The sequence below is a fragment of the Spermophilus citellus genome (genome assembly GCF_964194105.1).
Source record: "Spermophilus citellus genome assembly, chromosome: 11".
Taxonomy (NCBI): Eukaryota; Metazoa; Chordata; class Mammalia; order Rodentia; family Sciuridae; genus Spermophilus; species Spermophilus citellus.
This window is the reverse complement of record NC_138192.1, coordinates 41,184,371-41,200,406: the sequence shown is the minus strand read 5'-3', so window position 1 is coordinate 41,200,406 and position 16,036 is coordinate 41,184,371. Positions and strand designations below refer to the sequence as shown.

Below are 16,036 nucleotides of genomic sequence, written 5' to 3'. Positions count from 1 at the left end.
GCTTTATGTATCTGTAAGGTAAGGGGTTGGTCTGGCTCTTGTCACTGGTGATTTCAGGGGTCAAACCATATCATCAGGATCTGGTCACTGTCTCTCTGTCCACCAGGCTCCATGTGGTGGTACAGTGGCCATTTAATTTCTAGCTTTTCATTATTCCACATTCAAGCCCAGGGGAAAGAAATGACTTCCTTCATTAGTTCCAGATGCTACCAGAAGTTGGCAGAACTCATTGCTGGGTGGAAAAACTAAAAGGTGTTCCTTGTGGTTTGTAAATTTTATAAAAATTTACAACATTTTTATAAAATTTAAAATCTTAGTGGTCTAGATAGTATTTACAAAGACTGACCTCCAAATAAGACCTGCAGAGTCCCTAACTGGGGACATTTCAGGAATCAGTGAGAAGGTGGAAAGACACAAAACTCCCTGATATCACATCATGAGGGTGACTGCCAAGTCCTGTGTCCTCTCCAGGGAGCGTTAGATCTGACCTAACTCAATTATGTCTATTCATTGAATAGTTTTACCAAACCACCATAGGATATAATCATCATAGACATCTTTGAGGTAAGTAATTTTACTTCAGTTTTACAGGTGACCAAAAAAATGAAGTCAGAAAGATCATACAACTTACTCAGGGGCTGGAAATATAGCTGTTGTTAGAATGCTTGCCTTGCATGCACAAGGCCCTAGGTTCAATCCCCAGCACCCCTCCCCCCCAAAAAAATTACACAATAACAACTTACTCAAAGTTACATGGCTGGAGAATGGTGAAGCCAGGATTCTAGTCAATCCTAGTCATTATGATGTCCATTGTCATGTATCTTGCTCATCCTTCTCTTGGCTCAACTGAAACAGAATTTGCTTAAATACTCTATATTTAGGTGGAGATGTAGCAACTTAGAAGAACACAAGCTTTGGGAGGAGATGGGAAAGTCAAATGTCACATGAGGCATTTTGTAAACATGCCTTTATGTCATTTAAATTTAATAATCAAGTATTGGTTTGCTTTTAGGTATACTGTGGTCTCACTAGCCAAGGGCAGCTAATAGCTGTAAAACAGGTGACCTTGGATACCTCTGATAAATTGGCTACTGAAAAAGAATACCGGAAACTGCAGGAAGAAGTAGATTTACTTAAAGCACTGAAACATGTCAACATTGTGGCTTATTTGGGGACTTGCTTGGAAGAGAACATTGTAAGCATTTTCATGGAGTTTGTTCCTGGTGGCTCAATTTCTAGTATTATAAACCGTTTTGGACCATTGCCTGAGATGGTGTTCTGTAAATATACAAAACAAATTCTGCAAGGTGTTGCTTATCTCCATGAGAACTGTGTGGTCCATCGAGATATCAAAGGAAATAATGTTATGCTCATGCCAACTGGAATCATAAAGCTGATCGATTTTGGCTGTGCTAAGCGTTTGGCTTGGGCAGGTTTAAATGGCACTCACAGTGACATGCTTAAGTCCATGCATGGGACTCCATATTGGATGGCCCCAGAAGTCATCAATGAGTCTGGCTATGGAAGGAAATCAGACATTTGGAGCATTGGTTGCACTGTGTTTGAGATGGCTACAGGGAAGCCTCCACTGGCTTCCATGGACAGGATGGCAGCCATGTTTTACATTGGAGCCCACCGAGGGCTGATGCCTCCTTTACCAGACCACTTCTCAGAAAATGCATCAGATTTTGTTCGCATGTGCCTGACCAGGTAAGAAACTGAAAGTAGGAAGAGAGAGAGAAAAAATACCCAGAGATTCCATGCAACTGACACTGGCCTTATAATTTCTGACCCATTAAAAATGGTTTCATTTATGAAATTAAACAGGGAATGATTTTGTGCTGAAAGTAATCATGACTGAAAGGAAAGTGACCACAACACTTGGAGTGACCAAGAGATCTTTATTGCAGCAGGGCAAAAAAAAAAGCAAGAGAGGGAGAACAAGAGAAGGAAGAGAGATCAAGAGAGGGAGACAGAGAGCAAGAGCAGGAGAGAGGGGCCCGGCAGGAGGGAGTTTTTATAGCCAAAATCTGATGGGGTCTCTGGGTCTGCAAGCTGCCTTGTTGGCGTACAGTGATTGGATCATACAGTAGTGTCATATTCTGCCAGGCAGATTGGGCAGGGGTCAGATGTGGGTTTCTGTTGCACCAGACTGGTGGGGGTCGAGTATTCAGCCTTGAGTGGAGTTGAATGTTCAGCCTTGACACAAACAGGTGATAAAGGACCAGACAGAGGGGGGTTTGAGTGAGTGGATTATCCTGTAGCTAATGTTTGTTTAGCCTACCCTGCAGACAACTTAGCTCAGCCTGTCCTGCACCTAACAATGACCATATTGGGTGACTGTCATTGTTGTCTCTGGGTATAGGGGGCAATCTGTCTGCCAAGAAATGTGCCCATCTCCCTTTTCCAGCACATATTTATCAGCCTATCCTGGTTGAATTTTAGGATGAGCACATGGGCCAGAGCAAGAACGTATACCCTAGGGGGTAGTTCTGGCACTGCTAGATGCAGACTCATGTTAAGTATCCCAGTGTAGGTTTTGTGGACAGAGCCCCAGGCACAGAACACACACACACACACACACACACACACACACACACACACACACAATGGTGCTGGGAATATCATAGGGAACAGAGCTAGATGTGGAGATTGGTCTTTGCTTTTACAATTACTCTAGTTGCTTTGTGTGAGTTTAACAATTACCTATTATTGACTCAAAGCTAGAAACCTCATTTTCTTTCAGTTTGTCATTGTGTTTACATACACAATACACACACAAAGCACATTAAAGGGAGTGGAATCTTTTATGGCTCTCCTTTTGAAACACTGGTTCATAAACTAAGCAAATACACAACTCATACCACTAATAATAAATTAACAGAGTTGTGAAGTGAAATGGTGTGTATAAATTGTGTATGGGGAACACAATTAAGACCCCATGTTTACTAACCATTAGGGAGAACACTAATGCATCTAATTAGCATCATAACATACATATAATTACCTCCTGAAATTCTATGGCAAAACCCCTAAAGACTCTAGCATCTCACCTGATTCCTATAAGGATATTCCTTAGAGGTGTGCATGTAAAGGATGAGACAGTCTTAAAGACTCAGGAAGAGAGGTGATCCAGTGCAGACCAGGAGCAAGGCCTGAACAGGACAGAAGTGGACCTGGGAAAGTGGTAGGAAATAAATTGGATGAGGGTACTGCTTTTAGCATTTAAAAATTTAAAACATTGCAGTAGCTGGGGCATCACTTAGGGATAGAGTGTGTGCTCAGCATGTTTAAGTCCCTTGGTTTAACCCCCAGCACCAAACAACATTAAAAAAAATGATTAAGTGTTGACAGCTGTAGCCAAGAGGAAAATATTTTTGAAAGTGCTCACGGAGGAAACTAACAGAATAAGCACAGCGTCAAGTCTGGTGTGTAACTGGAGAAAGGAGGGGACAAAGGGAAGGAGGCAACTCGCCTGAGGTGGGGAATCAAAAGCACAGTTCCTTCTAAGTCTAAAAGGAGACAGTTTCCGGTAGGAGGGAATAGTTGAGTATTTCAAATGCTGCAGAGACAAGAAGGATGAGCTCATTAAATCTGTTTAATATCAAGAGGATAAATACTACAGGACAGGGGGCCAAGTGACTAAGTATTTAGGGGAAAACAAATGTTGCAGGGGGGAACTCACTAAGCTTGAATATGTTAGGAACATCTGGGATAAAAGAGGATAGCAGTTAGATGGAAAGATTTTTGAGGAGTGATTTCTATTTTGAAGGCAGGAGAAAGGGCCTCTTATGGTGATTTTTATTTTGAAATGATATACAAAAAAACACCTAAAAATAGTTTATTTTTATCTTCACCTGAAAAATGATGTGGTGGTCATTTTGCTTTCAAACTATCAAAAGCTAGCAAAAGAATGCCTTTGGTATAGCTCATTGCAGCTAATGATTGACTATTTCAGTAGTGTGTCAATTTGCTTACTGAGCAGGAACATTTCCAAAAGCTTTTAATTTCTTGAAGAAAAAAACCCTAAATCACAATAGTACTCAGCAACCGTTTCCTTTTACTTTATGTTAAGAATGCCCAAAGTGGGGGCTGGGGTTGTAGCTCAGTGGTAAAGTGCTTCTTAGCACATGTGAAGACCTAGGTTCGATCCTCAGCACCACATAAATATAAATAAAATAAAGTTTAAAAAAATGCCCAACATGGTATTATTGCAATTTATCACCAAAATGTACTTTGTATCTACTTTCTAAAATTAAGTGTCTAAGTGTCTACTTTCAAAATTTTTTTTTCAGTTCTGGATTCCAATGCTAATTTAAAGTACGTATTGCACTATACCCATGAAAGTGTGACTTTTAACTGTGTGTAAATCATACCCCAAAGAAACTGATCAATAGAAAAGAGGGGCTTTTTTGGTTTGAACTACTACAGGTCTACCATTTAAAACCCAGATCTATGTTATTTAAGGTATTATTATTAACTCAGGTATTATTATTAACTCCACTGATGAGGAAAATCTGAGTCATTTAAGATTACATAGCTGAAAACAGGAGTCTGGACTCAGCCCAAGTCTGTTGAACAGTTGGTGGTTGTACTTCTATCTTCAAAGACTGCACTGGGTGAAGTGCATCGTACTGGCACATTACTGGGTGCTGCTTCTAATGTGTTTTCCCTTCTTAGGGACCAGCATGAGCGACCTTCAGCTCTCCAGCTCCTGAAGCACTCCTTCTTGAAGAGAAATCACTGAGAACACAAGATTTTCTCCCCAGGCCAATGTAGATGCGGTTATTGCTTAATTGTGGGGAATGATGGTTAAGGACCTTTGTTTTCTTCTTGGAAATTGTCTACCCCAACTTAACCAGATCCTACAGTGTTACCAACAGCAAATTCTAGGTACCTATTAGCAGCCTCAAGTTTCAGGCATGATTATTCATGTGTATAAAAAAGGTTTCCTAAATAACGATCTATTCCAGTGTTTATGGTTTTGATTGTCCAGGAATCTATTGTTTTATGTATTTCCTTTGATTTTTGGCCTCTCAATTTTAATTTCATAAGTATACAATAAATTTAAAAACATTTATCTTGTCTTGGTGAGTAGAGACTATTAATTCTTGTAAAGGAGTCTTCAAGAAAGTGGGGAAATTAAGTCAAAAGAGATGCTAAGACTGTTTACTTTGGCAGCAATGCTAACCTTAGATTCTAGGAGCCTTGAGGTCTACCAGGAGGTAAGTGCCTTGATGTTCCATCATGAGAGGGTCCCGAACTCCAAGTTGTTGAATTATTTATTTAAGGTAGAGTCATAAGACTTTGGCTATTTTCTCTGTAATTAATGCATAATATGATTTGACAGTTCTGCCTACCACACCTAGAACTGGCTAAGCCTAAACCAGCTGGCAGAACAAAAGCTAGATCTGGTAAGAGAATGAATCTACAGCATAAATTTTTCAGAAAACTTTGGTCACTTCACTTGAGTTAAAGTTATCCTTGCTGAGGTCCCTTTTCTTTTGGTACCAGGATTGAACGCAGGGGCACTCTACCACATCCCCAGCCCAATTTTGTATTTTAAGTACAGGGTCTGGGTTGCTTAGAGCCTTGCTCTTGCTGAGGCTGGCTTTGAACTCACCTTACTCCTGCCTCAGCCTCCCAAACCACTGGGATTACAGGTGTACCTGGCTACTTTTCAAACATTTCTGTTTCTGGGAAGAACTGTTAGAATATTTCAATTCCCTTTAAGTTGGTGGACAATTTTTGACATTTTTTTAAAAATTACTGTGGGTTCATCCACTAAATTTCATTGACACTTGTTTTAGGCTATATCCACAGAATCTTTCAGGATGGCACAACTATAAATTAATTGCAGATGCCTTCTAACAATAGTATCAGGGTTTGCTAAAACCAAGATGCTGCTTTAGTTTTTGAGAAATATATGTAAAATGTAGCCCACGTGAGGAAAAAGCAGATTTTGCTTTGACTAACATATAACATTGAATGAAGTCTTTGAGTTTACTTCCCTTCTCTCAAGCTTGGACAGTTTTTTTCATATTTGAAAACCTTATTTTTAAAACTAGTTCCTTATTTTATTTACTTGCATATCAACATGACCAGAAATAATGTGATTCTGTAAAGGTAGGGCTTAATTCTTTTCTCATTTTGGAGATTTTCAGTCTTCTTTAAAATCTTTTAGGTCTGGTGATATAGCTCAGTGGTAGCGCCAAGCCTACACAAGGCCTGGAATTGATTCCCAGTATGGGTGTAGAGGGGATTTGATTATCATACTGAATATTCAACCCTATTACACCCGTGAGGAAAGGATAGAGAATGTTTGTGTACATAGACCATGGTAATGAACGTATTAAGTTGGTTAAAATAACCTACTCCTTTTCTGTTGATAAAGAAAACTGAACACAATTTTGAAATTAAAAAAAAAAAAAACCCTTCAAAATAGGGTTCAGAGGTAGTTTTCTCAAGATTACCAAACTGGTAGATGGTAGTTGGGATTGCTATCCAGATATATTCAACCTGAAAGCTCTTTTCCTTGCAGTCTTCCAGACTCAGTAGTTTTAAAATACCAGTTACATTTTTAAGTTTTGTTCAAAATACCAGAAGTCTAGAATGTATTCTGAATACTTTAATGGTGTGCAAAGCTTTCCATTCTACACTTAGCAGTTATACTGCCTTCCAATCCATGAGCATCACTATTTCCACCAAGAACAACTATCCAAGTTTTCATACTATCACACTTTAAAATTTCACTTTGTTTTGATCTTTTATGTTCTAGGTCCAAATTCAAACAAAGAAATTTTAACTCCCAAGTAAATCTCTAAAATAAGCAGTCCTCTGATCTCAACTTTAACCTACATTAGGCCTGATATTGTGAACCTTTCTCAGTTGCTGAATGAGGTGGTGACAAGGAGAGCCAACTCTCTAGCATATGGGATAACATATAATATCTGCTCTCTACTGGAAGACCACTATAGCAATTCTGGGCCTTCTGTAAAAAGAGCAGCTGCAAGATAAAAACCCACTTAATCTGCTCAATGAGCAACTTAAATACTCCAACATTTGTAAAATTGCCTTTTTTTATTTTGCTCTATTTAAAAAGAAGTATTCAATTTAGACAGCTACTTGGGATGCAGAATTCAAAGTTTGAGGCCAGCCTGGGCAACTTAGCAAGAACCTGTGCCAAAATTAAAAAGGGGCTGGGGGCACAGCTCAGCACTAACACCTGCAATTGATCCCCAGTTCAAGTGGTGGTGATAGAGTTATACAGTTTAAAGCATTTATTTAAAAGCAGAGAACTTGTCTTTAAAAAAGCTTTCCAGGTGATTCTGTAAACTTTAAAATCCTGGATGTGGGTAACTATCTTTACTGATGTGAGTACAGAGGAATTTGGAGAGGGCAGATTTAAAAACTGACTTTACGTGGAACCAAATGAAGACACAAAATCAAATATATCACCTAATATCATTGTATTAAGCAGTGGTGCTGAGATTGGAATGCAGACCATCCAATCCAAGGCAGCATTCCTTCATGATATATGTATAGTTACTTGGATAGTCAATTGTAGTCAGGCTTGGTGGGCACATGCCTGTAATCCCAATGACTTGGGAAGTGGAGGTAGCTGGATTGCAAATTCAAGGTCAGCCTCAGCATGTTAACAAGGCTCCACCTCAAACTAAAAAATAAAAAAAATGAGGACCGGGGACATACATAGCTCAGTCCCTGGTTTCAATTCCAGTACCTCCCCAAACAGTCAATTATATTAGAGACCACATTTCCCAGGGACTAAAAATTATTTAATTCACATTGATTTAACAAGACATGTTACAGCCTTGGATTTATGTTGTCAGTAAGCAAATTTTATTAATTCCTTATATAGATACTGAGAAGCTGAAATTCAGTGACTAATTCATGCCAGTATATACATACTCCTGTTTTGGATTTTTCTATCAGCAAACATCCCAATTGTCCTTGGGAGAGGATGGGGGTTAACTACATTCAGAAAATGAAATCCCAATCGCTGTTCACAATGAATGAGTTTTGTTTTTCTAACTAAGTGAAACTGCTTGAAAAACACACCTTAAAAACAGGAATGTATTCATTAATAAACAAAAGGCAAATCAAAGTACTAAGTGGAAGTGTCAATAAGCAGAATTTAAGTGAGGCTTCCTCATATAATTTGGAAATAGAAATTAAACAGCTTTCAGAATTTACTTTTTGAGATTAATGAATAACAGTGAATGAGAACAGAACTGTTCTTAGCTATGCAACCTTTAATACATCTTATCAACCTACCTAAAAAATTCAAGCAGAAATGTGGATAAATTACAGAAAAGAAAAAGAGAAGTCAAGAAGCAAAAGCCGGTGGGGTCCAAATCAACACTGGATTAAAAAAAAAAAAAATGAAAGCATAGTATCAGAGCTAAATAGTGAGCACTGGCAAGTTTACTTCAATTGTAAAGATACATGTTTCAGGCAAACTTCTTATAAAACAAGCAAACTTCTGGCTTGGCTTACATCTGTGAACTTATAACAATCAAATTGTCCTTCAACTTTAGATATAAATGTAGCCGCAAATTCTCAAATTAACATACTAGTATCATAACAGTAGCCTAGGAGGACAGGGGCATAATGTGCTTTTCCAGTGTTTAAAAACCAGCCTCTCTTAAATATATGGGCACATAAAACTTAAACTGTAACTTCAAGTTGCCCCAGAGGGTTGCTGATCCTTCCTCTGTGTAAATTTGGTTAGTGAATTCCTACTGTCTCCCAAGGAAGTCGGCCGAGGGAGAAACTGCTAAATCAAGAGAAATACTAAGTCAAGGATTCTTTATAACAAGAATTTTCAAAAATTGCTTAGCAAAAAAACCCTAAAAATCACATAGCAAGTTAAACACAATAGGTGAGAAATATTGCTTTTCATTTAGATAAAACTGGGAACAGTGAAATCTAATGAACATAACTGTCTTCCTTTACAAGTTACCATGTTTGAAAAAATAAAAAGTATTTCCAAAAATGAAAACCACTAAAATCTCTAAGAATATGTATTGTATAATAATATTCACGACTTATAAGCAATGATTTATTTCTAAAGTTGGTTAAGGAATAAATACCAGCAATTTAAATTCTCAAATATAAATGAAAATGTGCTTGAAACCTTTTAAGGCAAGGTATTTGTTAACTAACAAAAACATCTCACTCTGGTTATCTAAAGTGGACCTCAATAAGTAACTTCTTTAATTCAAAGAGGATAGACAGGTCCCAAAGATAAGGTATCCTATATTATTAAAATCTGTTGGTACAAAGTAACATAAGCATCCCCTAATGACATCCAAAAAAACATACATCCTGTAGAAATTTTCTTTCAACAACTGTGAATAACCTGAACTAATTCACACATGTTGCAAATGCTTTCAAAAAGAAAACCTAGGACAAATGCCATTACTTTTCAGGATTTAAATACCGGCAACTCAGAGACTCTGCAAGGTCTCAATCACTAATGAGTATTACCAGTGATTTTATAACGTAGGCCTCTGAGATGTTATTGACCTACCTAAAGAGTATGTCAGACACTCCTGAATATGAACAAATATTCCTTTGCTTTGGTTCTGAAAACACCATAAAGTAGCTAAGGCAAATATTCATGGGGGCACAGAACAATATTGGAAAACTGGGTCAGAGGTAGAAGTAAAGCTTTTGTTTGTAATGTGCTTTTGTATAAAGGTAACAAATCTGTGATCTGGGGAAAACACAACTTAAAAATGAATCACTCTTATATAAGATGTTTGAAGATAATGCTTTTTAATATTCCAAATATTTTTAAAAATTTCATAAAAAACGTATCACCTTAACAGTACTTTGCACATGTGGAATTCATACCTAAATCTGATACTATTTTGGTTTATTTATGGCTACTTACAAGAAGACTCATGGTATTAATGTCCATTTGTCTGAGTCTTTTTCTTTGGTAGAGCCTAATGGGACCAGGCAGATGAACTATTTTATGCAAACAATTTGGTTAAAGCAAATTCACGATAATATGAATTATAAGATTTTTGTTTAATGGAAATAAACTTAAAAAGATTTCCACATTTATCCCCATTGTGGTTCTGGAAGCTTAATATCCTGTTCAGAGGTTAAAGAGTTTCAATAGCTCACACGATCCTGTAAAAATCACAACCGGCTGCCCTTTAATAAATAAAGTCATTGTAAAGAATTACATTTACAGAGTGAAAAGTAAATACATAGCATTTCAAACTCAATTTTGGAAGTACTAATAAGTACTGACCCATAACAATATACACTAGCTATCTTTTTAACTGTCCATCATTAGCACCAATAAAGATTCAACAAAATTACCTTTATTCCCACATCTCAAAACAATTCTGCAAATTCTTAGTGAAGTTTAACTACAGTCACAGACCTTAAATATTCACATTGTTTCCTATGCTATACTGAAAATAAATTCACTACTTTTCTGGATACTCTTTACAAAATCTTATTAAAATTCCTGGTTTTATCCCCAATTATACAGTAGCACAACCACCCTATGTCATTTCACATGATAGCTCTGTAGAGGTTTCACATCTAAAATTACCAAGAACAAAAACCCTCCCCTCCCTCATCTTGCACTCAGCTTAATTCTATACTAGTCCTTGGATTATGTACCACTGTAAAAGTATAACTGTATCAAAATTACCATGTTTATGGATACAATATTATGCCATACAGAGCAACAAAGTTACATATAATGACAAAGATTACTAAAGTTATGCAAGACAATAACAAATGTGGACATGCTAGCTAGGCAAAGTCCCTACAAAGAGGCTGCTAGTTTCCCAAGTTCAAATAACATTGACAAAAATAATTAACAATTATCTTAAAAAAATTATAAGCTACTGGCAAATAAGGTAACTGCTAAATAAAAGTAGAGCACAAGATTAAACTCTTAATATTTACAACCACAAGATTTTTGAGTAAAATTACAATTGTGCACATATCAGTGGCTTTGTAACAAAAATAGTTCATATACACAGAGGAAAAATTAAGACAGTTTTCCGTTCAACAGAAGTTGAATCCAACCCATCTCAAAGATACTAAACAGCTCGAAGGTATACCACAGAATAAATTCAAGATTAGCCAATAAACAAGAGCCATACTACTGGTGTTTTAAGACAAAATTTTAACCATGTTAAAGTCTATTATTCAATCAGGAGTCAGATGACTGTGCAAACTTTACCTCAACAGGAATATACTGAGATGTGCAAACAAATATAAAACCTCCACTAGAGTGGTTTGACTGGAGACTGAAGTTTTTTTTCTTTTTCTTACAGAACTTTCTGATAACAATCATAAGCTATAAGTACAGGTACAATGCACAGTCAGTGATCTTTTTATTGTTAGAATATAAAATAATTAAGAGAGCATAGGTTTCATTTCATTTTTATAAGGAAGACTGCATTTACCTGAAAAAAATATGGCATCACACACACACACTTCAGGGGAGGAGTATATTTAAGAATATGGTGTCATTCTGAATGCTAAAGGAAAAGTGATCCTTGTTTACTGTTAAAATATGTAGTGTTAAAAGTTCTTTAAGGAAAAACTTCTTCACTAGGTAAGTTTTTGTGAATTTAGTTTTCAAATCACAGTAATCCACATATCCATTATTAATAGCTGTTTTGTAGTACTGCAACAAGCCAACAAACACTTAAATGCACTTCACATCAAGAGTATGTAAACTTCATTTTTTCCTCTTCAAGCCTTCAGAAAATTAGGGGTTATTTCAGCAGCCAATCTGGTCAGAACCTCTGAAGGCAAAAATTGAGTGCCTCACAGTGTAGACCATCTGTGGCACTGCATACCCATCCGGTAGTGAAGTGTCCCCCTCTAATGGCTTCCAGTAAGGCCTAGAGTTTAAGGTTAACATGAAAAAGTGCCACCTTTGTTTTAGGTTAGTGATGGACTCTGACAAGAGAAAATAAAGTTATTCTGTATATTGTTATACTTACAAGCAGCTCCAATCCTGAGTATTTATGGTAATATCTAAACATACAAAAATGTATGTACATTTTTCTCCACTTTCTTGTAAACAGTTGTCAGCATACTGTTTTATCCCTTTATCATTGAAACATGCAAATCATACATACAGTATAAATACACAAAAGAAAACAATTTACACTCATTCAAAAGCCAAGCAACAAAAAAATAGCTACAGTATTCAAATTATAAATAATGGATGCTTGAGGCATCTTATATTCCTAGAAGCAGCCAGCCATTCATCCTAATGTTCTTAGCTGCAATTGTAGAAATACTGAGTTTTGCACCTTCCATGCTTTTACAGTATTTATAAACACTATCATATGTGGAGATAAAGACTTGTTTACTATAATCTCTTCTTTTCAGAATGAAGAATAAAGCAGCACTTACAAATATTGAAGCAGTGGCAGCAACAGCAGGTGTTACCACTGCTAGATCAGGAGGAAGTTTTCCACTTTAACCATTTTTAAATTAAAAAAGTAAAGGAAAAATTGACCTAAACAAATGATTACATGTTCATTCCTTGGGCACTTAACAGCGAGTCCAGCATGTCGAATGTGTCTTTGTAGTCCATATGCTGGCTGTTTGTACTGTACTCGTGATTGGCATCAGGACCGTTGGTCTCCACTGGCTTCTTGTCCAGTTTCACGAGGGTGCTGAGATGTCCGTAGCCCACCTGGTATGTGACAGGGGGAGGAGGGGGTAAGGGATGGTTAAAAACAGAGTTGTGAGAGGATATATACTGCTTAACAGAGGAGGAAGAACTAGATGAACTACCTGAACTTTTGGAACTTTTGCTCATTTTGGAGTGATGGTTGTGAGAGGCATCATTGATATGCAGCTTCTTCCTTGAAGAACTGGAACTAGAGGAAATGCCATCACTGCTCAGGCCAACAGGACTCCTCAAAACAGTGGGTGGTATTCCATCAGCACTGTGTTTACTGCCACTGCTGCTGCTGCCACTATGTAAGTGGGAATGCTTGTGACTGCTGGCATGGTGACGGTTTGTAGGATGCTCCTTGTGCTTTTCCTTATGGTCTCTGCCAATATGTGGGCTTGAATGTTTGCTCTTCCCACTGCCTTCATCAGAAGAGCTGTGTCTTTCTGAGGATGAAACTTTTATCTTCATCTTCAGTTCTTCCTTACTAGTGCCTTTATCAGTGGGTGGTATTGGAATCCGTAATTTTAGTGATCCACTTTTTTCCTTTTTCTCTCCTATGAATTTTTCAGGTTTTTCAGTATTTGTGATGGGAATTTTCATTTTAATAGGAGAAGTTACAGAACTGCTGCTGGCTGCCTGTGACTGCATGTGTTTGTGTTGCTGCTCTACCTGGGCAGCTATATAATGATCCCTTACATCAAGATCTAGAGTTTCTAGCTTGCGTTTTTCTCTATATTTATCTAAAGACATTTTCTGAGGAATTACTCCAGGAGTAGCAGAAATAGGCCCATGGTGTTTACTGCTCCCTGCTTTATGAACATATTCTTGCTTAACAGAAGAATGATCAGAAATTTTGTCAGTTCTATGATGTAATCCTGAATGCAGTGATATTGAAGGTCCCTGCTGGAAGTTGATGTTGTATTGGCTACCAGACAAAGATGTCTCCTGTTTCTGTGAATAAATCGGTTCTGTCCTTGTCGATTCTTGATGCTGAGGCCATTCTTGGTGTGATGACAAACCATATGAGGTACTGGGCATTCCTGATGCTAGCACTGACAGATTATCAGATGTATGGCTGTCCTGAACAGATAAATTTCCTGAATTTAGAGGTACCGGTGCAGGGAATGCTGATGTAGATGGTTTCTGAAAACTTGGGTTTGTAGGCACACCTGTGACACTATCTACTAATATTGAATTCTGGACCAAAGATGAGCCAAGAAGTGGTGTCTCTGAAACTTGTCCATCTACTTTTGGTTTCTTAGCCGCCTGATTAGCCTATTTACATAAAACAAAAGAAGCAATGACAATGAAGGAATATAAATTTCTTTGCTTATAAAAGATGACACGAGATATATGTAAATAAAATCACCTGGAGTTCAAGGTTTTCTGTTGCCAATAAATAAATGTTTTATTTGGAGATATAACAAAAGGCTATCAAGTTGAAAATACTAGTTTTAGAAAAAAAATTAAATCTTAGCTCATCACGAGACAGTAATTTATCTATTTGAACAATGAATACTTTCATTGTAATCAGTGAGAATTAAAAATAAAAAGTATAATGTACTTGAAAGACCTACACCAGACAAAGTAGTTGAATCAACTATGAATCTATGTAGCTTATGGTATGTCTTAATTATTTACAAATACTGGAAAGATGATTAACCATATCATTTCAAACTGGTTAGCTATGTAATAGTTAAGGGACAAACTGAAAATCTATTAAATCCTGCCAATTTTCTTACCCTCCAGTTTCGAATCCTCTTCAACCTACTAGGTGTTTTCTCCAATATTTGTAGAAACTCATGTGTTAGCTCTAAAAATAAAATTTAAATAAAAAACTTAGAAGGTGTCTTTAGGATTTAAATTACTTTCAAGTGGGCAATATTAAAAAAGAGATCCTAAGAGTTAATCTCTTTCATTGTTAAACTCCTGTTCAACCTTCAACAGAAGTTGATACAATTCTGAACTGGTATTTTCAAAGCTGACTAAGCAGAGTTGTTGTTGTTGTTCTTTTAAAAAGAATATCCCCCACACTCTGTGGCCACTATTACTTGCTTTAGAATCTCTGTAAAATTCTGTAGTATACATATATATATTGTCCCTCCCCCTCCCCACAAAAACTTCATTAGGCAAGAAATATAGTAATATTTGTTGAAGGCAAGATTCATCAATAGATCTTTCATCAATGAATTCTTTTAAATTAGTGGGCAAAAGTTTTGAAGGAAAGGATATTTGTAAAATCTCAATGTATGTTCTCCAAGGTGTTTATTAATTATAAAGAGAAAAATAGTAATTTGACAGTGGAGAAACTCAAGCATTACCACCTTAAGTGCTTATCCCTAGTGAGATAAAGCATACTTCTGCAGTTTTCTTGCCAAAACCAAATAACTTCCATCTAATTATGAAAAAATACTGGACAAACCCCAACTAAGAAATGCTCTGTAAAACAACTAACCATTATTCTTCAAAGTGTCAAAGTCATGAAAGAAAGATTAAAGAACTGTTACAGACTGGCAGACTTAAAGCAACTAAATGGAACATGGGATCTGGGAAAATCTGGAAATAATCTGTGGTTTAGTTAAGAGTATTATACTAATGTTAATTTTCTGTTTTTGATGATATTGTTACATAAGATAACACCACCAGAGATGCTGGGTGAAGGGTGTACAGAAAATTCTATACATTCTTTCATAATTTAAGTTTTAAATCTTTTCAAAGTGTTGAAAAGGTAAAAATAAATAAATGGATAAATTTCCCCACTTATACTTTCTAGCAACCAACACTATTTATAAATAGTGTTAATAAATAGTGGTAATTAGCAAATTATCCTGGCCATAATTTTATCCATTTTCTTAAATTTAGGGTGAGAGTGAGATGACCCACTTTCCAAAGTGTTGTGATTATAATAAATTATCACTTCATACACTAAAATAGCATCATTAATAGTGGCCACTCTCAAAACAAATGATGAATTTCACTGCCAAGTGAAACACAATAGTGGGAGGAAACCTCTGTCAGGAAGACTACAGATTCACTTATTTTTCAGTACAAACAGCATGTTTTTGTGTAAACTATTCTAAGCAAACATTAAGATTGACAATGAAAACACAACACAGAATGTCTCAAAAAAAAGCAGAATATACAAAAATTCTGCATCAGCATGATGACTATCCAAAACTAGCCTACGACTAACATATGCTAATAAGCACCACATGAATCAAAGTATCTAATAACTTTTCAAGATGTAACCTTCTTGACCATTTTATAACGGTTCTGTTATTTTCATGAGTTTCTGATCAAGTATGGATAAAAGCCTGGACTTTCACTTCTTTGTTC

General features: G+C 36.6%; 2 protein-coding genes across 5 annotated transcripts in view; one reads left to right on the top strand and one right to left on the bottom strand.

Annotated features, from left to right (window-relative positions):
* Positions 1-4,824, top strand: part of MAP3K19 (mitogen-activated protein kinase kinase kinase 19) — a gene marked incomplete at its 5' end in the record, with an annotated part of 49,115 nt that extends 44,291 nt beyond the window's left edge. Inside the window, 2 exons of the mRNA XM_081262359.1 lie at positions 1,013-1,710; positions 4,681-4,824. Coding sequence (XP_081118485.1) covers positions 1,013-1,710; positions 4,681-4,747 — 765 coding nt within the window. The 3' untranslated portion in view covers positions 4,748-4,824. The remainder of the gene's footprint in view (positions 1-1,012; positions 1,711-4,680) is intronic.
* Positions 4,825-11,557: 6,733 nt separating this feature from the next.
* The window catches only part of CCNT2 (cyclin T2), a 34,975-nt gene continuing 30,496 nt past the window's right edge, over positions 11,558-16,036 (bottom strand). For 3 of the 4 annotated variants that reach the window (XM_081260799.1, XM_081260801.1, XM_081260802.1), the window contains 2 exons: positions 14,443-14,513; positions 11,558-13,975 (listed from right to left, as the gene is read on the bottom strand). In XM_081260799.1, coding sequence (XP_081116925.1) covers positions 12,548-13,975; positions 14,443-14,513 — 1,499 coding nt within the window. In that variant the 3' untranslated portion in view covers positions 11,558-12,547. The remainder of the gene's footprint in view (positions 13,976-14,442; positions 14,514-16,036) is intronic. The other variant, XM_081260800.1, reaches the window with a different exon arrangement.